We start from the raw sequence: 24,550 nt of genomic DNA on the forward strand, positions 1-24,550 counted from the left end.
CATCAGCCCTGGAGATGCAGGTGTTCTGGGTGCTCACACCAGTACCTGCACCGCGGGACAGAGAGGGTTTTGGTTAGAGGGATAACGCCCTGCTCACCCAGATGTTCCCACCCATGTCCCCACGGAGGACTAGGCACCATCCCGTCTGCCTATCCCCATACAGTGTCTCTGAGAAAGCTCAGGTCCATTTGTGGTGCGTTTGCTGCTTCAAGTACTGTTCCCTATCTTTCTAAAGCACCCAGCATTTGTAACCCACGTATTTTTGGAGCACGCCTACACCCTTCACCTACTGCACCACTGCCCTCAGCACCATCCCAAGCCTATTTCTGGTGGGATTCCTGCTCCAGGCATGGTTCCCCACTTCACACAGCATCCCCAACTCACCAAACACCACCAGCAGCAGGAGGGCAGGGACACGAGGACATGCCATGGTCCATTGCGCTTCCCCCAACATCTTTTGGAGATCTCTTCTCACAGCGCCTACTTTGATGTCAGCTGCATGCAGATGGACACTGGTTTGCATTGCAACCCCAGGACCTGTCCTGTGGTATTTTTCTAGCTGACAGAGTTACCCACGGTGAGATACTGTGATGCAGCCCATGGTGCATCTGTCGTGTCTGCCGAGCTACCGCTTTTATTTGGGGACGTCAGACACCTCATCATGGTCTGTGTTTCCTGTTTCTTAAAGGGAGGAATCTTCTCCCTTCTCCCCCTTATGCCCACCTGTTCTTGCTGATCATGCCCCCATTCTGCATGCAGTGTCCCATCGGTCTCTTTGCGTCAGCTCTCCTCCTTGCTCTGTTTTCTTGCAACCTCCTGGCCATCTCCAGTCTATCGCAGAGTCATCAAAGAAAATGGTTTGATCTGGAGAGGACCTGAAAGATTATGCGGTTAGCCATAGACTCATTAAAACCTATGGCCCCATTTAACCCATCCTGGAGCACCTCCAGGCATGCACTGTTTCAATGGGCATCTGTGCTAGTGCCGCAACACCCTCAGAATCAAGAATTTTCTTCTAGCATCTAAACTGAATCACTCCTCTTTCAGTACAGATCCTTTCTCTTTTTTCCTATCACCATTAAACTGTGTAATCAGTTGCTGCCCTTGTTTATAAGCTCACATTAAATACAACATCTTGTTGCTTGACATGGCACCTCTTCTGCATTCTACTCCATCTCCCCCCTGTGTCCATGCTCCTTTGACTCTACTCTCAGCCCCATTGCACTGCACCCTTAAGGGAACATCCCAACAGTGAGAGGCCCAGAAGAAAACCAGTGCCTTCAGTGCTGCTACACACTCTCCACCACCTGCAGAACTCCACCCGCAGAAAGCAACTTTCCACTCAGTATTACTGCTGTAATCACCACAAGCAATTATCACTTCAATTACAATCTCAGCAGGAAAATTAACCTGTGCCTCTCCCCACTCCTCTGTGGGGAACTCATCCACTGCGAACTCTGCCCCTGCATCTGCCCATGATGCAACCTGTAGACCCACAAAACGTGGCAGAGCAGGACCACGGCTGCAGTTCTGCTCTCTGTGCTGAGAATGGAGGAACTCAGCTCAGGCCCTGCATCTGCCCATGGAGATGATCAACAGACCCACAAAACGTGGCCATGTGCTGAGAACTCACTCTGTGGTGAGCAATGAACCTCCTGCGTGCTCAGAATCTGCCTGTGCTATTTTTGTATCCCCCTTTGTTAGTCTGGCCAGACTACAGCTTCATGCACACAGTAATGCCTCTTCTGTTTAGGAAGGAGAACTTTCCTCCCACACCAGATTCACCCGACTGCTGCCTCAGAAAGATGTATTTCTCCGTGATGCTTTGTTTGTATGGAGCTGGGCTGGAAGCGGCATTTAAAAGAGCAGCAGCTGCACATCTCCAGTCTGAGGGACCAAAACCATAGAGGTGTGTGAGTGCAGAGGGCTGATGGGCTGCAAAGAACAACACCTCTTGCACGGCATGACTGCAGTTGCTTTGCTCTGGGCTGAATGACGAAGACAGACCGAGTGTTTCCATTCAGGTGGGAAGGGCTTTAGGTCTGTGGGGCAGGATTCCCCCTGCGTTTGTCCGTTTTCCAGCTGGTTTTTGATGAAAGGTGCTGTAAGGTGCCTGTTAGCAGCACAGAGTGTGTCTTTATTCCTCAGGCAGAATTTATTGCTCTGAGTCCCCCAGCTCAGAGCAGTTATTCCATGGCACACATGAACAGAGAGCAAAGGCAAAGGCACGGATTGTGTCACAGCCAGGCTGTGGTCCAAACACCTACAATGAATCCCAAAAGCACTTATGGGATTTTTTATCAAAAAATATTCTTCAATTTCTATTCCTTCTGCTAGTGTAGATAGCTCCCATCTGCTGATTATCTTGCACCAAGTCTGTAGAGCACTCCCTCAAGGGCTGCCATATTTGATGTGCTTTATCTCAAGGCAAGATGAATTATTAATCTCCTACTCAACCTGAGTCCATAGGTAGGGAATGTGAATGGTTAGCATGTGTTGCTGTGTCTTTTGAGATCTTCCTTACTTGTCTTGCCTGCCTTATCTACAAGGCTTACAGTTTCACTCAGTTCCTAGAATTCTCAGATGCTGAGTCTCTTCAGTCACCTGGATGGACTCTGCAGTTTGGGTTGAATTTTTGATCAATCAAAACATAAAATCATAACACAGACTCAGACTTTGCATAAAGGAAATGTGAGACTCTTGCTAAGTGCATGGAAGAGGATGCTGCTGGAGATGATGCTGCCCATGAATAGCCCACTGACATAGGATGGATATGGGAGTTCTTGTTGTTTACTGCTATCGTTCTGCCAGGGGGCAGGAGCAGGATATAAAAGTCACACCTGCCCCAACTTGCAGGGACCTCCGGGCATCTTTCATCTTTCACATCCCTTCTTGAATGATCTCTGAACATCGATTCATTGATTGGGTATGTATTTGGAAACAAGAAGGGATTTATTTCACAGTCAGTAGTAAAGATTGTTTTAACCATATGCCCACTTCTTTGCCTTTGTGTCCTTTGGCTTTTACTTCTATGTCTCACCGAGTGCAAACCTTCCATCTTTCCGAGATCCATCCATCCATACAGATTCTTACCTGAATAAATACCTGTCTGCCACAGACCTATTCATTTGTCCCCATTACATTCAGGCAGGCTTGAGTCTGGTAAGCCCAGACATACACGCTTGTAAATATTTAAGACTTCTATACCCCTGTGTGAACACATTTGAATGTCTTGTTGAGGAATTTGTGGTCCACACAGAAATCATGCAACTGCCATGAGACTGGCCAAGAGATAAGGAAACTCAAAAACCATACAGAGCTCTTGAGAGCCGAAAGCACAGCCTTACCAGTCTGCAGAATCCAACCATACATGGGTGTGCAGCTCGCTACTGGAATTGCTTTCACTTTCACTTTTGTTCTGCTGTTTAATCAATTGCTGACGTGGCGACAGAACAGAACCAATCTGTGTGACACAGAGGCACAGAAGATTTCCTTAGTCCTCGGAGTTGGCGAAGCACTGACCACTGAACAGAATGTCAAGTGAAGGGAATTGGTAACTTCTTGGAAAAAGGATTATGATGCACTGTCCATACTGCTTAGCACCATAACTCTGGTTCTAGCAGAAGAAAAAGCAGAGTCTGAGTTTGAACACCCACAAAAAACATAGTTAAAGAATTGCTGTGTTGTTACTTACTTTGCATGATCAACTCTCATTTTTTAAATACTTCTGGCTTTAATTAATGTACATTGGTATGATATACTGACAAAAAATAAACATCAAATAAAGTTTCCCTCCCAGCTTTTTACAAACACAGTGTGAGGATCAGTGGGACCCACGGCCAACCACAGGCACAATTGTAGTAGTGCTTGAGACCAAAAAAACCTGTATTAGAGCACAGATTCAAGAGCCAAAGCCAAATTTCAGTGGAATATCAAGATGCTAACTGTAGCTGCAGAAGCTTCAGTGGACTTGTGGGTATGTGCATGGATGCACCAGCTCATTACAAGTGGCTCACTGCTGAGTTTCATCAACGGAGCAAGATCTGGGCCCATCCCCACGTGGCTCTGCAGAATATGCAGTTTACCTAAGCACTCTCTTGGAACAGGCATTCTTCAGAAACATAAAGTAACAGGAGGCAGGGCTTTCCCAAACTTTAGCTACATTCTGTTAGAGGAGAGGGTAGGCTGGGGGCTGTGTGACAAACAGGCTCAACGGCTGCACTGACATACGTCTTGCTTAGGTGTCTAGACCATGCTAGGCCTCAGTGTTACAATTCCATGACCTGGAAAACTCATGAAGATTAGAATGCCAGGCGGGTGCTCATTAAGAATAGAACACCAGGTTATGTGCTCATTAAGAGCAGACAACCAGGTGGGTGCTCACAGCTGCTGCCATTCACACCAACCGTTTCCCCCATCCCACGAGTCTCCACAATCTCAGCATGGATTTGGATTCCATGCCTCAAAACAGTGCATGAAACAGTTCAGCAGTCCGTTCACTGTCTCCGCTTTGTTTGAGCTTCTTCAGATTAGATGATGGCATTGTGGATGCTGATGCAGCAGTCTCTCCCTCTTCGATCTTTGATTCTACATTGCACAGTCCTTCTTATTTCAGTAACACCATGCCCATGGCTAATATATTTTGTAATGTAACACATGGCAATCACAAATGTGAGCAAACAAGAAGTGCACGCAAGCATTAATACCGTCATGGTTAACAAGGGTCTTGCATTGCCTCTTCTCATAACCTGTATACGTAGATACAGAGAATCCAAAGATGACAAGGATGGGATTATCCACTGAGTCTGAATACGATGTTCTTACCTGTGGGCGTTGGAACCTTCCCACGTACAAAAATTCAGTGGTGCTTTGAGAATGGGAAGTACTTGTCGTGTTGGTGGCAGATCAACTAAGACTGGTTTTCATGAGTAGTGAAGGGGCTTTACCGGATCTTTGCTTTCTCTTTTTCCCTGCAACAAGGAGAAGGGTTCGTCAGGAGCTATTGGAAAAGAGCAGATATTTTGTATAGTGTCAAGACCAATGTCTTGGGCTGTGTTGGTATTCCTCTTTGAAATAAATCCTTCTGTTCTCCCACGGTGCATACGTTTGCCTCAATTGTCTGATATTTTCTCCCCTTCTGATGGGCGTACATTCTATGCTTTCCCGGATGGAGTATAGTTCTATCAGGATTTGTTTTTACCACAGTGATTGGGTATCAGGTATAGATCAAAGTACCATGTATCATTAGGACAAATCTGAGGCTTTCTTGTTGATATGGTTATAGGCGACACTAATTGGATTTCCTTTTCAGATTCTTTATTGTTCTTCAGATTTCAACTGCTGACGGTACTTGGGAAACAAAGAATAATACAAGTGCCAAGTGTTTTCTTACTCACTGCCCCTAACAGTGCACTCCTCACCGTGAGGAGGTGAGGCACTGGAACAGGTTGCCTAGAGATGTGGCTGGTGCTCCGTCCCTGGGGACTGGACTCGATGGCTTGCACAGGTCCCTTCCAACTCTAAAGATTCCATGATTCCATGATTCTGAGGCTGTGGAGACCAGGTGGGTGTGAACCACTGTACCTAGAGGTGAGGGATCAACCCTGTGCTCCGGGGATGCCGACACACCTCAACCATCTCGTCTCCTCTTTCAGTCCCCATTCAACTCCAATGTCCCCATTGGAGCACAATGTGCCCATCACTCCCCACTGTCCCTATCTCTCCAATCAGTCCCCTGGAAGCCATGGTCAACACAGGGACAACAGTGAAAAAGGCTTGTGAAAAAGAGGGTGGGAATGGGACCCTGGGGACCTCCTTGTGCAGGGCAGCATTACCTGTGTGATCAACCATGGAAAAAAGGGATTACCTTGGGATTGGAGAAGGAAGCACTCCCTCATGGGAACATCCATGACAGCCCCTGGACACGTACATGATGAGGTGTTGCCACGGGGTTGGAGTGAACACATTGCTCAGTGCAAGGAGGCATCATTCAAGTGAATATCAATCCTGGGCCCATCCCAGCAAGCAAACACCCCAAACCCATTTCCCATTCCCACACAGAGAGCAGCACATTGCCAGGCAGCATTTGGAAGGCACCGGCTGTGGAGGAATCCAGTGTGAGTGCTGGGCAACCCATATCCACAGGGATCTTCTCGCCATGAGCTCCTGGTAGCAACCCTGCTCATTCCTTCGTACATGCTGAATCCATTCATCAAGGGAAAATTTCTCCACAGTGCTTGCAACCCACGACTCATGATGAAAAATCCCACTTGAATGGGGATGGGGGGAACTCCACCTTCAACCATTCATGGCTGGACAAAATGATCTGTGGCCCTTCTCAAATGGAACACAAACAATGAGCACCTAACTAATGGCAGTACTGTGTCGGCTTCTTTAATTCTGTGCTTATACTGTTTGTTTGTTTGTTTGTTTCTTTTGCTGGTTTTTACAATTCTATAAGTGATTCCATGCCCTTTAATGTCCCTTCCAACCCAAGCACCTCTATTTTATGGCTCTTTGGCAGGCTGGAGATGAACAGGAGCTTGGGAGGGGACAGAGACAAGATAGCTGACAAAAAGAGAGAAAACGGACGCTGCATACAGAATGAGGTCAGACTCAGTAAGAAGAGGTGGGGAAAAGAGGGAAAAGGGAGAAGTTTCCTCCCCCCAAGAGACAGGAAGCACAGCCCCTGCTAAGGGCTCTGTGTGTCCTGAAAGAAAAGCAGGGGCTCTGCAGATGCGAGAAATGCATCATGGGCTGCATCACAGCCTCTCGCTGTGAGTAACTCTCTGTCAGCTGCAGAAACACACAGCACGTGTCCTAGGCTCGCAACACAAGCCTGTGACCATCTGCACCCAGCTCACAGCAAAGCAGGAACCGTGAGGAGAGATCTCCAAAAGATGTGCGGGCAGGTGGGATGGGCCATGCCGTGTCCCCATGTCCATGTCCTCCTGCTGCTGGTGTTTGGTGAGTTGGGGCTGCTTTGGGTAGCAGGGAACCCTGCTTGGAGGAAGAAGCCCAGCACAAAGAGGCTTGAGATGGTACCGAGGGTGGAGGTAGAGTACGCGTGGAATGGAGTCTTGCACCCAAAGCATGATTCTGGAAGTAGAGGAGACTGCATCTGGAAAAGAAAACCTATCCCAAATGGATTTAGGCTTGCTCAAATGGAGATAGTGGCGATACTGGCAGGGGATACACTTGTGGAGTGGTGACTGCTGAAGACTAGAGACATGGACAGAAACATGTGGGTGTGCAGGACACTGTCCCTCTAACCAAACCCCTCTCTGCTCCACGGTGCAGGTACTGCTGTGAGCACCCAGGGCATCTGCAGTTCCACAGCTGATGGTGAGTGTGAGAATGGGTCCAGAAAATGAAGACATGGTGGGGGTGGAGATGGGGAGAGAGAAAGGCTTTATTCCCTCTGAATTCCCAATATCCACCCCAGGAGGTCAGATTCTCCATGACTTGAAATGCAGTGTGTTTTGCAGCTAATGATGCTGGTGGAATCCCTGTGCCATCTCTCCAGGTACTCTCCAGGCTCCAGCCATGCTCCTAAACACTTCCAGAGCTCAGGAAGGGGAAGTTGTCCTGGCTCAGTGTGTCCTTCAGAAGATAATACCTGCTGCCCGAATTGTCTTCTGCAAGGATGGAATGGAGGTTTACAGCATGAAAGCCCAACAGCATACCGTCATCTACTCCATGCTGCTGAACATCTCTGCAAGAAGCAGTGGGACATACACGTGTGCGTACCAGCAGAGGAACAAGAGCAATTGGCTAAGGAGATCTCCCCTCAGCACTCCCTTGGATCTACATGTCACAGGTGGGACTTGACACCAGGGTTGTGCTGACGCAGGGGATGGGGGGACTAAACATCACATAGATTTTCTGGATCAAGAAATGCCATAGAGAGAAGTGGGCTCTGGAATGGTCTCCCTCTCCATCCCGTGGTGCAGAAATGGGGCACTGCAGTGCCCAGGCTCAGGAAGCAGGTGCAGGGTTTGGGCACGATCCCTTTCCTGGGAAGTGATGCTGCAGGGGTTATTCAAAAAATGTTTTGAGAATAAGGAGTGGAAACTCGGGTGATTTCCAAGTGTGAGGTAGTTTCTCACTGTGTGAGTTCCTATGCAGCAAGAAGGCGATGCTGTGGCCATAGTGTGGGGATGGCCAGATGTCGGTTTGCTTTGGGATCCGGGTGCCTCCACCTGCAACAAAACCACCTAAAAGAGGCTTTAGATGGTGGCAGGAGGGGAAATGCATTATGGAGTCTTGCAAGTGGGATGCTGTCATCCCATCCCATAGAGGCAGAGCAACATACTAGTCCTTTCTTATCCACAAGGTCAAGGAAAGGAGAGAGTTGTGCTGCAGGATCATACGGTGCACAGTTGCATTTCTGCCATGCATTTCTTAATTCATCATAGTTTAGATATTTGATCATCAGAATGGCAGAAACCCCATGTCAGCCCACGTGTCTCAGGGGACAGAGCTGGCTCTGTGGGCATCTTCCAAGGCCGACATACCCTGCCCCGTACCAGTGCACTCAGGAGCTGTGTCCATGCAGAGCTATGAGCACTGGTGACACTCAGCCCATCCATATGTCTGTCCAGGTCATGTGTCCAATTCCACGGCAGGAACCATAACTGCAGGTGAGGGACTCTCCTTTGCTCCTACTGACCCCATCCCTTCACCTTTTCCCTATCCCTCCCCTCTATTATCATCTCATCGCTATGGCGCTGTTACACCCCAACTTCTGCGTCACTCCCATCTGACCCCATCACCCTCTGTGTCCCCAGACACCAACACTCCTCTGAACCTCACAGTCATTCATGTGGTATCAGTTACTGTCAACCTCCTGCTGTCTGCAGCCACCTTCTGGACCATTAGGAAAGGTGAGGACTTGAGGGGACTGTGGGGGATCCATGAGGCTGCCACAGCTTTGATGTGAGACTGTTTTTCTTACAGGTGCCTGCCGGGAGAGATGCCGAAGGTGAGAAGGAAGGCTGGGAGGGGACGATTGAGAGCATTTGGGAACTTGGGGAAGTCCTTTTGCAGGGCAGCATTATCTGTGAGTTCCCCCATAACAGGAAGGGACTGCCATGGTGTTGGAGAAGGAAGGATTTCCTCATGGTAACATTACTGATCGCACGTGGATGCCTGGAGGATGAGGGATTGCCGTGGGGTTGGACTGAATGCAGTGCCTGATGCAAGGAGGCTTCATCCAAATGAATAACAGTCCTGGCCCCCTGCAGCAAACACCCACCCCAAATCCATTTTCCCTTAATCCACAGGCAGCAGCACGTTCCCAGCCAGCAGGTGCAAGCCACCGACTATGGAGAAATCCAGTGTGAGTGCTGGGCACCCCTTTTCCATGGGGACCCCCTTCCCTTGGGCTCCCATTTGCCATCCCACCTGTCCCTTTCCCACTTGGACATGCAAAAACCATTTCTCAAGAGTCAGTTTCTCCAGGGTGCTTTCATCACAGTGCTCATAGTGACAAATCCCATTTGCACAGCAGGTCTCACACTTCACACTCTGCTGTTCTCCCATCTACAGTTCCTCTCACTATGGTGTTTGTTTCAAGCACAGACCAAAGCTCAGCCCTGCACTGGAGGATATTGCTGAGCACACAGACAGCAGTGGGGAAATATCTCATAGATGGCTCTGCATGTGCAGGCAGCTGCAAAGGGAGGATGCTGTGGTCAGGGATGGGGGATATAACGCCACCACGCCTGCACCTTGCTCTGTTTGCAGCTTGAGTTTCATTGCAGAGCAGCAGGCTCAGATGTGCTGTGCAAATATAGAAAATGCCTCAAATGATGGGAAAATGCCCCCCCAAAGCCCAGCGTCTCTGGTCCTCCAAATCTTCTTGCAGAGTGGTGCAATGGGGGTGGACAGTCAGTCCAGAGCCCCGCGGGGTCTGCTGCACAAACCAGTGGTGGGTCGCCCCCCTTCCCACATGAATACTGAGCACTCATAGTGTGTTTTTTTTTTTCCCCACAGCCTCAGCCATTGCCCACTTTCGAAGGGACAAGGTGAGTCAGGGCCCTTCTCACCCAAAACTAAAGGGATATGCTCCACAGAAATGGCCTTATCATTTTGGTACGCTTGCTCATGCATCTCTTTACTTGCACAAAAACTGCAAATCACAAGATTTAATTTCTGAGTCACAAGTCACTCTACCTCAGTCTACAGCAAATGCCTCCCCTTGTTTTCCAACCCAGATCTGCTCTGACTTTTGCTAGCTGACTCCTGCCTGCTTCTCCAATGCGTGCAGCTCCCTCCAGCGCTCCTGGAGCCTCCTTGTGCAGGGCTTGCAGGCTGCAGCTGCAATAATAGGGCTTTCCTTTCCCCTCCAGCCTCCCTTGAAGCAGATGACCCGCAGCAGAGATGCATAGGCTTCAGCATGCCAAGGGAACCAGGACTGCGTCACGACCATGGTGTTTTCTTGCAGAGGGCTCTTGGGGCAGAACATGGGGCTTTTGGGTTCATGGGGTATGCTCTCCCATTATTTCTAGCCACTAAGATATATGACTTGCTTATGTATGGAGCACCTAGAATATCAATAAAATATCACAGCTATTTTAGTGACATCGGCAAGTGCTGAGCTGTTCTTATGCATCATCAAGCTCACCACAGTCTTGAATCAAAGGCATCATGAAGTGATGGGCTGTGGTGATATATCACTGCTGTGGCTTTAGGTGGAAGAAGCTCTGGAGATGCCCAGGATGGCCCTGTCTTGATACCTCCCATGAGCCCCAAGCACAAGGATTCTGTCACTGCCCCTATGGACAGATGGGCACCCTCAGAGTGCAATCAGACAGAAGAAGTACACAAACTTCATTCTGATGCAGAAGGATTTCATGCTTTTATTGATAAGTGTCACCTCTGCTGTGCTTTCCCCCTTGTTCTTGCAGAGAAAGGGGTGGATCGCCTCTCACTTTCTGACATTCTGTCCTATGTACAAACTTCAGAGCTGTGTATTCCAGAGGCCTTCAAAACACAAACAAGGAATTACAGTGGTCCCACAGCATGGCCATGCAGCATTCCCCATGGGATCGTGGCAGGAGGGGAACTGCACACCGTGACAACTGAGCTGGCATTTCCCCTCTAAAGCCATGCCTTCTGCAGACAAAAAAATGCACGCTCAACCTGCAGGCCTCTGCAAGAGCACAACTCACCTTCACTCTCCTCATTTGATCCACGTTGGCATCTGCAGGGAGATCCTGAATGAGTGCCCAGCCATCAGCAGGGGAGAGACCTTCCCCAGCCACCAGCACAAATGCACCCATGGGCATCCTCTGCCAAAATCATCACCCTTATAGCTTCATACAGCGGCTCCTGAGGTCTGCCTTGCAGCCCCAAGAAAATGCCCTGTGCTGTAGGGAGGCGGGTTTTGCTTCTGCACGATACTGGGTGGAGGCTGCTCTGTTGCTGAGAATTGTCCTCACACAAAAAAGTGCTCTGAACAGACACATTTCCTCTGATACACTATCCGCTCAGTGCAGAGTTTGAAAGTGAAGCATTTGTTAATTCCCAGCAGTGTCAGCTACAGGAGTGGAGACCGTATAGCAGGGTGAAGAGAATGAGACCATATTTGTCAAGGAGGTTTAGAGACATGATACCGGAATACTATTGGGACCATATCCTGAAAAATTAACTTTATTAGCATTGATTGTCATGAGCACGTGGAGATAATCCTGACTTAAAATACAGCATTTGGGATCATCTCTGCATTGTACTCAATGCCTAGAAAGGAAGGGTGCAAGGGACTGAAACTTACAGTAAGAATCGTGGTCGGCAGGAGATCCCTCAGCACTACCAGCACCATGGAGAGAGACAGAGAGAGCAGAGAGAAAAGGCATTGAGGTTCCACAAAGCATCCAAGGGCCACTGGAGATATTCCCAGGGAAAAGTGCCTCCATCTCCTATCGTACTGCAATCCCTCCTCTACACGAGGGAATCCACTGACAAAGCTCACACTGAAAAAGGAGCAGCACCCCAGGGTCCCAGATGCCCACCAATTACCCAGACCTGCCACTTCCTGCTCACCTACAGCATCTCTTCCCACAAGCACCTGAAAGAAGAAGAGTCCCACATCAGAGCTTTGACAGCCTCATGGATCCCACACAGTACCCAGAAGCCCATAAGCCCTGACCTTTCTTGATGATCCAGCAGGAGGCTGCAGACAGGAGCAGGGTGACAGCCACTGATGCCACAGCGATGACTATGGGGCCCAACGGGGTGTATGAGTCTGGGGACAAAGCGGAGTGATGGGGACTAATGAATAGGATGGGGACACGGGAATGTGATGGGGTCAGAGCAGGGTGATGCAAACAGTGGGGTGTGATGGGGATGTAGTGATGGTATGGGGACACAGGGAAGGGATGAGGACAACAGTAAGGGACAGGGTCAACAGGACCAAAGGGGAGCCTCTCACTGGCATGTGCTGTCTCTTCCGTGGATCTGGACACATGGCCTGGGGGGACAAATGGATGGGCTGAGTATCCCCCGAACTCTCACCTCTGCATGAACACGGCTCCTGAGTGCATTGCTATGGGGCAGGGCTTACAGCCATAGGAAGGTGCCCACTGAGCCTGCCCTTCTCCTGAGACACATGGAATGATGTAGCTTCCCTTCGATCTGATTACGTAAACTATGCTGGATTTAAAAATGCATGGCAGAGATGCAACTGTGCACTGTATGCTACTGCAGCACAATTCTCTACTTCACCTTGTGGATAAGAAAGGACAAGAATGTTGATGTAGGATGGCAGCATCCCAATTGCAAGACTCCATAATGCATTTCCCCTCCTGCCACCATCTAAAGCCTCTTTTAGGTGGTTTTCTTGAAGCAGGGAGAGGCAGCAAGATCCCAAAGCACACCAACATCTGGCCATCCTCACACTATAGCCACAGTATCATCTTCTTGCTGCATAGGAACTCACACAGTGAGAAACAACCTCACACTTGGAAATCACCCGAGTTTCCATTCCTTATTCTCAAAACATTTTTTGAATAACCCTTGCAGCATCCCTTCCCACAAAGTGGATCGTGCCCAAACCCTGCACCTGCTTCCTGAGCCTGGGCACCGCAGTGCCCCATTTCTGCACCACGGGATGGAGAGGGAGACCATTCCAGAGCCCATGTCACTCTATGGCATTTCTTGATCCAGAAAATCTATGTGGTGTTCAGTCCCCCCATCCCCTGCGTCCGCACAACCCTGGTGTCAAGTCCCACCTGTGACAAGTAGATCCAAGGGAGTGCTGAGGGGAGACCTCCTTAGCCAATTGCTCTCGTTCCTCTGCTGGTACCCACACGCGTATGTCCCACTGCTTCTTGCAGAGATGTTCATCAGCATGGAGTTGATGACCGTATGCTGATGGGCTTTCATGCTGTACAGCTCCATCCCATCCTTGCAGAAGACAATTCGGGCAGCAGGAACCAGCTTCTGAAGGACACATTGAGCCACGACGATTTCCCCTTCCTGAGCTCTGGAAGTGTTAAGGACCAGGAGTGGAGCCTGGAGAGTACCTGGAGAGACGGCACAGGGGTTCCACCGGCATCATTCCTGGGAAACCAGACCGCACCCAATCCATTAAATATCTTCTCTCCTGGGGTGGATATTGGGAATTCAGAGGGAATAAAGCCTTTCTCTCTTTCCATCTCCTCCCCCACCATGTCTTCATTTTCTGGACCCATTCCCACACTCACCATCAGCTGTGGTACTGCAGATGCCCTGGGTGCTCACACCAGTACCTGCACCGCGGGACAGAGAGAGTTTTGTTTAGAGGGACAATGTCCTGCTCACCCAGATGTTCCCACCCATGTCCCCACGGAGGACTAGGCACCATCCTGTCTGCCTATCCCCATACAGTGTCTCTGAGAAAGCCCCGGTCCATCTGTGGTGCGTTTGCTGCTTCAAGTACTGTTCCCTATCTTTCTAAAGCACCCAGCATTTGTAACTCACGTATTTTTGGAGCACGCCTACACCCTTCACCTACTGCACCACTGCCCTCAGCACCATCCCAAGCCTATTTCTGGTGGGATTCCTGCTCCAGGCATGGTTCCCTACTTCACACAGCATCCCCAACTCACCAAACACCACCAGCAGCAGGAGGACAGGGACACGAGGACATGCCATGGTCCATTGCGCTTCCCCCAACATCTTTTGGAGATCTCTTCTCACAGCGCCTACTTTGATGTCAGCTGGATACAGATGGACACTGGTTTGCATTGCAACCCCAGGACCTGTCCTGTGGTATTTTTCTAGCTGACAGAGTTACCCACAGTGAGAGACTGTGATGCAGCCCATGGTGCATCTGTTGTGTCTGCCGAGCTACCGCTTTTATTTGGGGACGTCAGACACCTCATCATGGTCTGTGTTTCCTGTTTCTTAAAGGGAGGAATCTTCTCCCTTCTCCCCCTTATGCCCACCTGATCTTGCTGATCATGCCCTCATTCTGCATGCAGGGTCCCATCGGTCTCTTTGCTTCAGCTCTCCTCCTTGCTCTGTTTTCTTGCAACCTCCTGGCCATCTCCAGTCTATCGCAGAGTCATCAAAGAAAATGGTTTGATTTGGAGAGGACCTGAAAGATTATGCAGTTAGCCATAGACTCATGAAAACCTACGGCCCCATTTAACCCATCCTTGAGCACTTCCAGGCATGCACTGTTTCAATAGGCAGCTGTGCTAGTGCCGCAACACCCTCAGAATCAAGAATTTTCTTCTAGCATCTAAACTGAATCACTCCTCTTTCAGTACAAATCCTTTCTCTTTTTTCCTATCACCATTAAACTGTGTAATCAGTTGCTGCCCTTGTTTATAAGCTCACATTAAATACAACATCTTGTTGCTTGACATGGCATCTCTTCTGCATTCTACTCCATCTCCCCCCTGTGTCCATGCTCCTTTGACTCTACTCTCAGCCCCATTGCACTGCAAGCTTAAGGGAACATCCCAACAGTGAGAGGCCCAGAAGAAAACCAGTGCCTTCAGTGCTGCTACACACTTTCCACCACCTGCAGAACTCCACCAGCAGAAAGCAACTTTCCACTCAGTATTACTGCTGGAATCACCACAAGCAATTATCACTTCAATTACAATCTCAGCAGGAAAATTAACCTGTGCCTCTCCCCACTCCTCTGTCGGGAACTCATCCACTGCGAAAACTGCCCCTGCATCTGCCCATGATGCAACCTGTAGACCCACAAAACGTGGCAGAGCAGGACCACGGCTGCAGTTCTGCTCTCTGTGCTGAGAATGGAGGAACTCAGCTCAGGCCCTGCATCTGCCCATGGAGATGATCAACAGACCCACAAAACGTGGCCATGTGCTGAGAACTCACTCTGTGGTGAGCAATGAACCTCCTGCGTGCTCAGAATCTGCCTGTGCTATTTTTGTATCCCCCTTTGTTAGTCTGGCCAGACTACAGCTTCATGCACACAGTAACGCCTCTTCTGTTTAGGAAGGAGAACTTTCCTCCCACACCAGATTCACCCGACTGCTGCCTCAGAAAGATGTATTTCTCCGTGATGCTTTGCTTGTGTGGAGCTGGTCTGGAAGCGGCATTTAAAAGAGCAGCAGCTGCACATCTGCAGTCTGAGGGACCAAAACCATAGAGGTGTGTGAGTGCAGAGGGCTGATGGGCTGCAAAGAACATCACCTCTTGCACGGCATGACTGCACTTGCTTTGCTCTGCGCTGAATGACGATGACAGACCGAGTGTTTCCATTCAGGTGGGAAGGGCTTTAGGTCTGTGGGGCAGGATTCCCCCTGCGTTTGTCCGTCTTCCAGCTGGTTTTTGATGAAAGGTGCTCTAACGTGCCTGCTAGCAGCACTGAGTGTGTCTTTATTCCTCAGGCAGAATGTCACTGCTCTGAGTCCCCCAGTTCAGGGCAGTTATTGCATGGCACAGATGAACAGAGAGCAAAGGCAAAGGCTCGGATTGTGTCACAACCAGGCTGTGGTCCACACACCTACAATGTAACCCAAAAGCAGTTACGGGATTTTTTATCAAAAATGCTCTTCAATTTCTGTTTCTTCTGCTAGTGCAGATAGCTCCCATCTGGTGATTATCTTGCACCAAGTCTGTAGAGCACTCCCTCAAGGGCTGCCATATTTGATGTGCTTTATCTCAAGGCAAGATGAATTATTAATCTCCTACTCAACCTGAGTCCATAGGTAGGGAATGTGAATGGTTAGCATGTGTCGCTGTGTCTTTTGAGATCTTCCTTACTTGACTTGCCTGCCTTATCTACAAGGCTTACAGTTTCACTCAGTGTCTAGAATTCTCAGATGCTGAGTCTCTTCAGTCACCTGGATGGACTCTGCAGTTTGGGTTGAATTTTTGATCAATCAGCAAAACATAAAATCATAACACAGACTCAGACTTTGCATAAAGGAAATGTGAGACTCTTGCTAAGTGCATGGAAGAGGATGCTGCTGGAGATGATGCTGCCCATGAATAGCCCACTGACATAGGATGGGTATGGGAATTCTTGTTGTTTATTGCTATCATTCTGCCAGGGGGCAGGAGCAGGATATAAAAGTCACACCTGCCCCAACTTGCAGGGACCTCCGGCACCTTTCATCTTTTCATATCCCTTCTTGAATGATCTCTGAACATCGATTCATTGATTGGGTATGTATTTGGAAACAAGAAGGGATTTATTTCACAGTCAGTAGTAAAGATGGCTTTAACCATATGCCCGCTTCTTTGCCTTTGTGTCCTTTGGCTTTTACTTCTATGTCTCACCGAGTGCAAACCTTCCATCTTTCCGAGATTCATCCATCCATACAGATTCTTACCTGAATAAATACCTGTCTGCCACAGACCTATTCATTTGTCCCCATTACATTCAGGCAGGCTTGAGTCTGGTAAGCCCAGACATACACGCTTGTAAATATTTAAGACTTCTATACCCCTGTGTGAACACATTTGAATGTCTTGTTGAGGAATTTGTGGTCCACACAGAAATCATGCAACTGCCATGAGACTGGCCAAGAGATAAGGAAACTCAAAAACCATACAGAGCTCTTGAGAGCCGAAAGCACAGCCTTACCAGTCTGCAGAATCCAACCATACATGGGTGTGCAGCTCGCTACTGGAATTGCTTTCACTTTCACTTTTGTTCTGCTGTTTAATCAATTGCTGACGTGGCGACAGAACAGAACCAATCTGTGTGACACAGAGGCACAGAAGATTTCCTTAGTCCTCGGAGTTGGCGAAGCACTGACCACTGAACAGAATGTCAAGTGAAGGGAATTGGTAACTTCTTGGAAAAAGGATTATGATGCACTGTCCATACTGCTTAGCACCATAACTCTGGTTCTAGCAGAAGAAAAAGCAGAGTCTGAGTTTGAACACCCACAAAAAACATAGTTAAAGAATTGCTGTGTTGTTACTTACTTTGCATGATCAACTCTCATTTTTTAAATACTTCTGGCTTTAATTAATGTACATTGGTATGATATACTGACAAAAAATAAACATCAAATAAAGTTTCCCTCCCAGCTTTTTACAAACACAGTGTGAGGATCAGTGGGACCCACGGCCAACCACAGGCACAATTGTAGTAGTGCTTGAGACCAAAAAAACCTGTATTAGAGCACAGATTCAAGAGCCAAAGCCAAATTTCAGTGGAATATCAAGATGCTAACTGTAGCTGCAGAAGCTTCAGTGGACTTGTGGGTATGTGCATGGATGCACCAGCTCATTACAAGTGGCTCACTGCTGAGTTTCATCAACGGAGCAAGATCTGGGCCCATCCCCACGTGGCTCTGCAGAATATGCAGTTTACCTAAGCACTCTCTTGGAACAGGCATTCTTCAGAAACATAAAGTAACAGGAGGCAGGGCTTTCCCAAACTTTAGCTACATTCTGTTAGAGGAGAGGGTAGGCTGGGGGCTGTGTGACAAACAGGCTCAACGGCTGCACTGACATACGTCTTGCTTAGGTGTCTAGACCATGCTAGGCCTCAGTGTTACAATTCCATGACCTGGAAAACTCATGAAGATTAGAATGCCAGGCGGGTGCTCATTAAGAATAGAACACCAGGTTATGTGCTCATTAAGAGCAGACAACCAGGTGGGTGCTCACAGCTGCTGCCATTCACACCAACCGTTTCCCCCATCCCACGAGTCTCCACAATCTCAGCATGGATTTGGATTCCATGCCTCAAAACAGTGCATGAAACAGTTCAGCAGTCCGTTCACTGTCTCCGCTTTGTTTGAGCTTCTTCAGATTAGATGATGGCATTGTGGATGCTGATGCAGCAGTCTCTCCCTCTTCGATCTTTGATTCTACATTGCACAGTCCTTCTTATTTCAGTAACACCATGCCCATGGCTAATATATTTTGTAATGTAACACATGGCAATCACAAATGTGAGCAAACAAGAAGTGCACGCAAGCATTAATACCGTCATGGTTAACAAGGGTCTTGCATTGCCTCTTCTCATAACCTGTATACGTAGATACAGAGAATCCAAAGATGACAAGGATGGGATTATCCACTGAGTCTGAATACGATGTTCTTACCTGTGGGCGTTGGAACCTTCCCACGTACAAAAATTCAGTGGTGCTTTGAGAATGGGAAGTACTTGTCGTGTTGGTGGCAGATCAACTAAGACTGGTTTTCATGAGTAGTGAAGGGGCTTTACCGGATCTTTGCTTTCTCTTTTTCCCTGCAACAAGGAGAAGGGTTCGTCAGGAGCTATTGGAAAAGAGCAGATATTTTGTATAGTGTCAAGACCAATGTCTTGGGCTGTGTTGGTATTCCTCTTTGAAATAAATCCTTCTGTTCTCCCACGGTGCATACGTTTGCCTCAATTGTCTGATATTTTCTCCCCTTCTGATGGGCGTACATTCTATGCTTTCCCGGATGGAGTATAGTTCTATCAGGATTTGTTTTTACCACAGTGATTGGGTATCAGGTATAGATCAAAGTACCATGTATCATTAGGACAAATCTGAGGCTTTCTTGTTGATATGGTTATAGGCGACACTAATTGGACTTCCTTTTCAGATTCTTTATTGTTCTTCAGATTTCAACTGCTGACGGTAGTTGGGAAACAAAGAATAATACAAGTGCCAAGTGTTTTCTTACTCACTGCCCCTAACAGTGCACTCCTCACCGTGAGGAGGTGAGGCACTGGAACAGGTTGCCTAGAGATGTGGCTGGTGCTCCGTCCCTGGGGACTGGACTCGATGGCTTGCACAGGTCCCTTCCAACTCTAAAGATTCCATGATTCCATGATTCTGAGGCTGTGGAGACCAGGTGGGTGTGAACCACTGTACCTAGAGGTGAGGGATCAACCCTGTGCTCCGGGGATGCCGACACACCTCAACCATCTCGTCTCCTCTTTCAGTCCCCATTCAACTCCAATGTCCCCATTGGAGCACAATGTGCCCATCACTCCCCACTGTCCCTATCTCTCCAATCAGTCCCCTGGAAGCCATGGTCAACACAGGGACAACAGTGAAAAAGGCTTGTGAAAAAGAGGGTGGGAATGGGACCCTGGGGACCTCCTTGTGCAGGGCAGCATTACCTGTGTGATCAACCATGGAAAAAAGGGATTACCTTGGGATTGGAGAAGGAAGCACTCCCTCATGGGAACATCCATGACAGCCCCTGGACACGTACATGATGAGGTGTTGCCACGGGGTTGGAGTGAACACATTGCTCAGTGCAAGGAGGCATCATTCAAGTGAATATCAATCCTGGGCCCATCCCAGCAAGCAAACACCCCAAACCCATTTCCCATTCCCACACAGAGAGCAGCACATTGCCAGGCAGCATTTGGAAGGCACCGGCTGTGGAGGAATCCAGTGTGAGTGCTGGGCAACCCATATCCACGGGGATCTTCTCGCCATGAGCTCCTGGTAGCAACCCTGCTCATTCCTTCGTACATGCTGAATCCATTCATCAAGGGAAAATTTCTCCACAGTGCTTACAACCCACGACTCATGATGAAAAATCCCACATGAATGGGGATGGAGAGAACTTGACCTTCACCCCTTCTTGACCGGACAAAATGATCTGTGGCCCTTCTCAACTGGAACACAAGCAATGAGCTCCTAACTAATGGCAGTATGGTGTCGGCTTCTTTAATTCTGTGCTTATACTGTTTGTTTGTTTGTTTGTTTGTTTTGCTGGTTTTTACAATTCTATAAGTGATTCCATGCCCTTTAATGTCCCTTCCAACCCAAGCACCTCTATTTTATGGCTCTTTGGCAGGCTGGAGATGAACAGGAGCTTGGGAGGGGACAGAGACAAGATAGCTGACAAAAAGAGATAAAACGGACGCTGCATACAGAATGAGGTCACACTCAGTAAGAAGAGGTGGGGAAAAGAGGGAAAAGGGAGAAGTTTCCTCGCCCCAGGAGACAGGAAGCACGGCCCCTGCTAAGGGCTCTATGTGTCCTGAAATAAAAGCAGGGGCTCTGCAGATGCGAGAAATGCATCATGGGCTGCATCACAGCCTCTCGCTGTGAGTAACTCTCTGTCAGCTGCAGAAACACACAGCACGTGTCCTAGGCTCACAACACAAGCCTGTGACCATCTGCACCCAGCTCACAGCAAAGCAGGAACCGTGAGGAGAGATCTCCAAAAGATGTGCGGGCAGGTGGGATGGGCCATGCCGTGTCCCCATGTCCATGTCCTCCTGCTGCTGGTGTTTGGTGAGTTGGGGCTGCTTTGGGTAGCAGGGAACCCTGCTTGGAGGAAGAAGCCCAGCACAAAGAGGCTTGAGATGGTGCCGAGGGTGGAGGTAGAGTACGTGTGGGATGGAGTCTAGCACCAAAAGCATGATTTTTGAAGTAGAGGAGACTGCATCTGGAAAAGAAAACCTATCCCAAATGGATTTAAGCTTGCTCAAATGGAGACAGTGGCGACAAAGGAAGGGGATACACTTGTGGAGTGGTGACTACTGAAGACTGGAGACATGGACAGAAACATGTGGGTGTGCAGGACACTGTCCCTCTAACCAAACCCCTCTCTGCTCCACGGTGCAGGTACTGCTGTGAGCACCCAGGGCATCTGCAGTTCCACAGCTGATGGTGAGTGTGAGAATGGGTCCAGAAAATGAAGACATGGTGGGGGTGGAGATGGGGAGAGAGAAAGGCTTTATTGCCTCTGAATTCCCAATATCCACCCCAGGAGGGCAGATTCTCCATGACTTGGAATGCAGTGTGTTTTGCAGCTAATGATGCTGGTGGAATCCCTGTGCCATCTCTCCAGGTACTCTCCAGGCTCCAGCCCTGCTCCTTAACGCTTCCAGAGCTCAGGAAGGGGAAGTTGTCCTGGCTCAGTGTGTCCTTCTGAAGCGGGTTCCTGCTGCCCGAATTGTCTTCTGCAAGGATGGGATGGAGGTTCACAACATGAAAGCCCATCAGGATACGGTCACCTACTCCATGCTGCTGAACATCTCTGCAAGAAGCAGTGGGACATACACGTGTAGGTACCAGCAGAGGAACAAGAGCAATTGGCTAAGGAGATCTCCCCTCAGCACTCCCTTGGATCTACATGTCACAGGTGGGACATGACACCAGGGTGGTGAGGACATAGGGGATGGGGGGTAATTAACACCACATGGATATCCCATGTGCAGCAAGAGGTGCCAATAGAGAGAGGATGGCTCTGGAAGGGTTCCTGTCTTGATCTTATGCTGCAGAAATGAGGCTCTGCAGTGCCCAGGTACATAAAGCAGGCGCAGGATTTGGGCATGATCCCTTTCCTGGGTAAGGATGCTCCAAGGGTTATTCCAAAAATGTTTTGAGAATGCGGAAGGGAAACTGGGGTGATTTCCAGGTGTGAGGTTGCTCCTTTTTGTTTGATTTCCTATGCAGCAATGAGATGATGCTGTGGCCATAGTGTGAGGCTGGGCAGATGCAGGTGTGCTTTGGGATCCGTGTGCCTCTACCTGCATCAAAGCCACCAAAAAAGAGCCTTTGGATGGTGGCAGGAGGGGAAATGCATTATGGAGTCTTGCAAATGGGATGCTGTCATCCCATCCCATAGAGGCAGAGCAACATACCAGTCCTTTCTTATCCACAAGGTCAAGGAAAGGAGAGAGTTGTGCTGCAGTATCATACGGTGCACAGTTGCATTTATGCCATGCATTTCTTAATTCATCATAGTTTAGATAATTGATCATCAGAATGGCAGAAACCCCATGTCAGCCCACGTGTCTCAGGGGACATAGCTGGCCCTGTGGGCATCTTCCAAGGCCTACATACCCTGCCCCGTACCAGTGCACTCAGGAGCTGTGTCCATGCAGAGCTATGAGCACTGGTGACACTCCGCCCATCCATATGTCTGTCCAGGTCATGTGTCCGATTCCACGGCAGGAACCATAACTGCAGGTGAGGGACTCTCCTTTGCTCCTACTGACCCCATCCCTTCACCTTTTCCCTATCCCTCTCCTCTTTTCCCATCTCATCGCTATGGCGCTGTTACACCCCAATTCCTGTGTCACTCCCATCTGACCCCATCACCCTCTGTGTCCCCAGACACCAACACTCCTCTGAGCCTCACAGTCATTCCTGTGGTATCAGTTACTGTCACCCTCCTGCTGTCTGCAGCCACCTTCTGGACCATTAGGAAAGGTGAGGACTTGAGGGGACTGTGGGGGATCCATGAGGCTGCCACAGCTTTGATGTGAGACTGTTTTTCTTACAGGTGCCTGCCAGGAGAGATGCCGAAGGTGAGCGGTAAGGCTGGGAGGGGATGATTGAGAGCATTTGGGAACTTGGGGAACTCCTTTTGCAGGGCAGCATTATCTGTGAGTTCCCCCATAACAGGAAGGGACTGCCATGGTGTTGGAGAAGGAAGGATTTCCTCATGGTAACATTACTGATAGCACGTGGATGCCTGGAGGATGAGGGATTGCCGTGGGGTTGGAGTGAATGCAGTGCCTGATGCAAGGAGGCTTCATCCAAATGAATAACAGTCCTGGCCCCCTGCAGCAAACACCCACCCCAAATCCATTTTCCCTTAATCCACAGGCAGCAGCACGTTCCCAGCCAGCAGGTGCAAGCCACCGACTACGGAGAAGTCCAGTGTGAGTGCTGGGCACCCCTTTTCCATGGGAACCCCCTTCCCTTGGGCTCCCATTTGCCATCCCACCTGTCCCTTTCCCACTTGGACATGCAAAAACCATTTCTCAAGAGTCAGTTTCTCCAGGGTGCTTTCATCACTGTGCTCATAGTGACAAATCCCATTTGCACAGCGGGTCTCACACTTCACACTCTGCTGTTCTCCCATCTACAGTTCCCCTCACTATGGTGTTTGTTTCAAGCACAGACCAAAGCTCAGCCCTGCACTGGAGGATATTGCTGTGCACACAGACAGCAGTGGGGAAATATCTCATAGATATTTGCTCTGCAAGTGCAGGCAGCTGCAAAGTGGGGATGCTGTGGTCGGGGATGGGGGATATAACGCCACCACACCTGCACCTTGCTCTGTTTGCAGCTTGAATTTCATTGCAGAGCAGCAGGCTCAGATGTGCTGTGTAAATATAGAAAATGCCTCAAATGATGGGAAAATGCCCCCCAAGGCCCAGCATCTCTGGTCCTCCAAATCTTCCTGCAGAGTGGTGCAATGGGGGTGGACAGTCAGTCCAGAGCCCCGCGGGGTCTGCTGCCCAAACCAGTGGTGGGTCGCCCCCCTTCCCACATGAATACTGAGCACTCATAGTGTGTTTTTTTTCCCCACAGACTCAACCGTTGCCCACTTTCGAAGGGACAAGGTGAGTCAGGGCCCTTCTCACCCAAAACTAAAGTGATATGCTCCACAGAAATGGCATTTTCATTTTTGTACGCTTGCTCATGCATCTCTTTACTTGCACAAAAACTGCAAATCACAAGATTTAATTTCTGAGTCACAAGCCACTCTACCTCAGTCTACAGCAATGCCTCCCCTTGTTTTCCGACCCAGATCTGCTCTGACTTTTGCTAGCTGACTCCTGCCTGCTTCTCCAATGCGTGCAGCTCCCTCCAGCGCTCCTGGAGCCTCCTTGTGCAGGGCTTGCAGGCTGCAGCTGCAATAACAGGGCTTTCCTTTCCCCTCCAGCCTCCCGTGAAGCAGATGACCCGCAGCAGAGATGCATAGGCTTCAGCATGCCAAGGCAACCAGGACTGCGTCACGGCCATTGTGTTTTCTTGCAGAGGGCTCTTGGGGCAGAACATGGGGCTTTTGGGTTCATGGGGTATGCTCTCCCATTATTTCTAGCCACAGAGATATATGACTTGCTTATGTATGGACCACCTAGCATATCAATAAAATATCACAGCTATTTTAGAGACATCGGCAAGTGCTGAGCTGTTGTTATGCATCATCAAGCTCACCACGGTCTTGAATCAAAGACATCATGAAGCGATGAGCTGCGGTTAAGCATTACTGCTGTGGCTTTAGGTGGAAGAAGCTCTGGAGATGCCCAGGATGGCTGTATTTTGGTACCTACCATGAGCCCCAAGCACAAGGATTGTGTCACAGCCCCTATGGACAGACGGGCACCCTCAGAGTGCATTCAGACAGAAGAAGTACACAAACCTCA

At 49.1% G+C, this 24,550-nt stretch overlaps 4 protein-coding genes across 7 annotated transcripts in view; 2 read left to right on the forward strand and 2 right to left on the reverse strand.

Annotated features, from left to right (window-relative positions):
* LOC112531053 overlaps positions 1–24,550 on the reverse strand; it is a 53,251-nt gene that overhangs the window by 24,624 nt on the left and 4,077 nt on the right. For both annotated transcript variants that reach the window (XM_040654423.2, XM_040654420.2), the window contains exon 2: positions 1–45. In XM_040654423.2, coding sequence (XP_040510357.1) covers positions 1–45 — 45 coding nt within the window. The remainder of the gene's footprint in view (positions 46–24,550) is intronic.
* On the forward strand, positions 6,745–24,298 carry LOC107049388. Of its 2 annotated transcripts, XM_040654465.2 has the most exons (9): positions 6,745–6,966; positions 7,300–7,344; positions 7,526–7,819; positions 8,604–8,642; positions 8,790–8,885; positions 8,959–8,983; positions 23,001–23,056; positions 23,712–23,743; positions 24,067–24,298. In XM_040654465.2, exons 1-9 carry the CDS (start codon positions 6,900–6,902, stop codon positions 24,103–24,105), a joined length of 693 nt encoding a protein of 230 aa, XP_040510399.1. In that variant the 5' UTR covers positions 6,745–6,899; the 3' UTR covers positions 24,106–24,298. The 2 variants fall into 2 exon arrangements, with proteins under 2 accessions (XP_040510399.1, XP_040510400.1); XM_040654466.2 differs by lacking the exons at positions 23,001–23,056; positions 23,712–23,743; positions 24,067–24,298 and adding an exon at positions 9,081–9,219.
* Positions 10,837–14,316, reverse strand: LOC121107872. 2 transcript variants are annotated; one of them, XM_046904882.1, is made up of 9 exons: positions 14,283–14,316; positions 14,091–14,201; positions 13,233–13,526; positions 12,434–12,472; positions 12,152–12,247; positions 12,046–12,070; positions 11,777–11,811; positions 11,175–11,206; positions 10,837–10,986 (listed from the first exon to the last, which is right to left on the reverse strand). In XM_046904882.1, exons 1-9 carry the CDS (start codon positions 14,305–14,307, stop codon positions 10,951–10,953), a joined length of 693 nt encoding a protein of 230 aa, XP_046760838.1. In that variant the 5' UTR covers positions 14,308–14,316; the 3' UTR covers positions 10,837–10,950. The 2 variants fall into 2 exon arrangements, with proteins under 2 accessions (XP_046760838.1, XP_040510392.1); XM_040654458.2 differs by having other exon boundaries at positions 14,091–14,316.
* Positions 20,571–21,592, forward strand: LOC124417010. Its single transcript, XM_046904896.1, has 3 exons — positions 20,571–20,675; positions 21,009–21,053; positions 21,235–21,592. The coding sequence occupies exons 1-3, from the start codon at positions 20,609–20,611 to the stop codon at positions 21,537–21,539; spliced, it is 417 nt and encodes a 138-aa protein (XP_046760852.1). The 5' UTR covers positions 20,571–20,608; the 3' UTR covers positions 21,540–21,592.

Source organism: Gallus gallus, chromosome 31, assembly GCF_016699485.2.
Source record: "Gallus gallus isolate bGalGal1 chromosome 31, bGalGal1.mat.broiler.GRCg7b, whole genome shotgun sequence".
NCBI lineage: Eukaryota > Metazoa > Chordata > Aves > Galliformes > Phasianidae > Gallus > Gallus gallus.

What these genes read in the sequence shown, in the direction of transcription:
- LOC107049388 (XM_040654465.2), top strand. Translation starts at nt 6,900, where the DNA reads ATGTGCGGGCAGGTGGGATGGGCCATGCCGTGTCCCCATGTCCATGTC. An exon ending in CTTCTGGACCATTAGGAAAG is followed by an intron (nt 8,886 to 8,958) that starts GTGAGGACTTGA and finishes TTTTTCTTACAG; the next exon opens with GTGCCTGCCGGGAGAGATGC. An exon ending in CCCACTTTCGAAGGGACAAG is followed by an intron (nt 23,744 to 24,066) that starts GTGAGTCAGGGC and finishes TTTCCCCTCCAG; the next exon opens with CCTCCCGTGAAGCAGATGAC.
- LOC121107872 (XM_040654458.2), bottom strand. Translation starts at nt 14,229, where the DNA reads ATGCAAACCAGTGTCCATCTGTATCCAGCTGACATCAAAGTAGGCGCT. An exon ending in CCTGCTGCTGGTGGTGTTTG is followed by an intron (nt 13,527 to 14,090) that starts GTGAGTTGGGGA and finishes CCGTCTCTCCAG; the next exon opens with GTACTCTCCAGGCTCCACTC. An exon ending in ATCAAATGAGGAGAGTGAAG is followed by an intron (nt 10,987 to 11,174) that starts GTGAGTTGTGCT and finishes TGTGTTTTGAAG; the next exon opens with GCCTCTGGAATACACAGCTC.
- LOC124417010 (XM_046904896.1), top strand. Translation starts at nt 20,609, where the DNA reads ATGTGCGGGCAGGTGGGATGGGCCATGCCGTGTCCCCATGTCCATGTC. An exon ending in CCTCCTGCTGCTGGTGTTTG is followed by an intron (nt 20,676 to 21,008) that starts GTGAGTTGGGGC and finishes TCCACGGTGCAG; the next exon opens with GTACTGCTGTGAGCACCCAG. An exon ending in CTGCAGTTCCACAGCTGATG is followed by an intron (nt 21,054 to 21,234) that starts GTGAGTGTGAGA and finishes CCATCTCTCCAG; the next exon opens with GTACTCTCCAGGCTCCAGCC.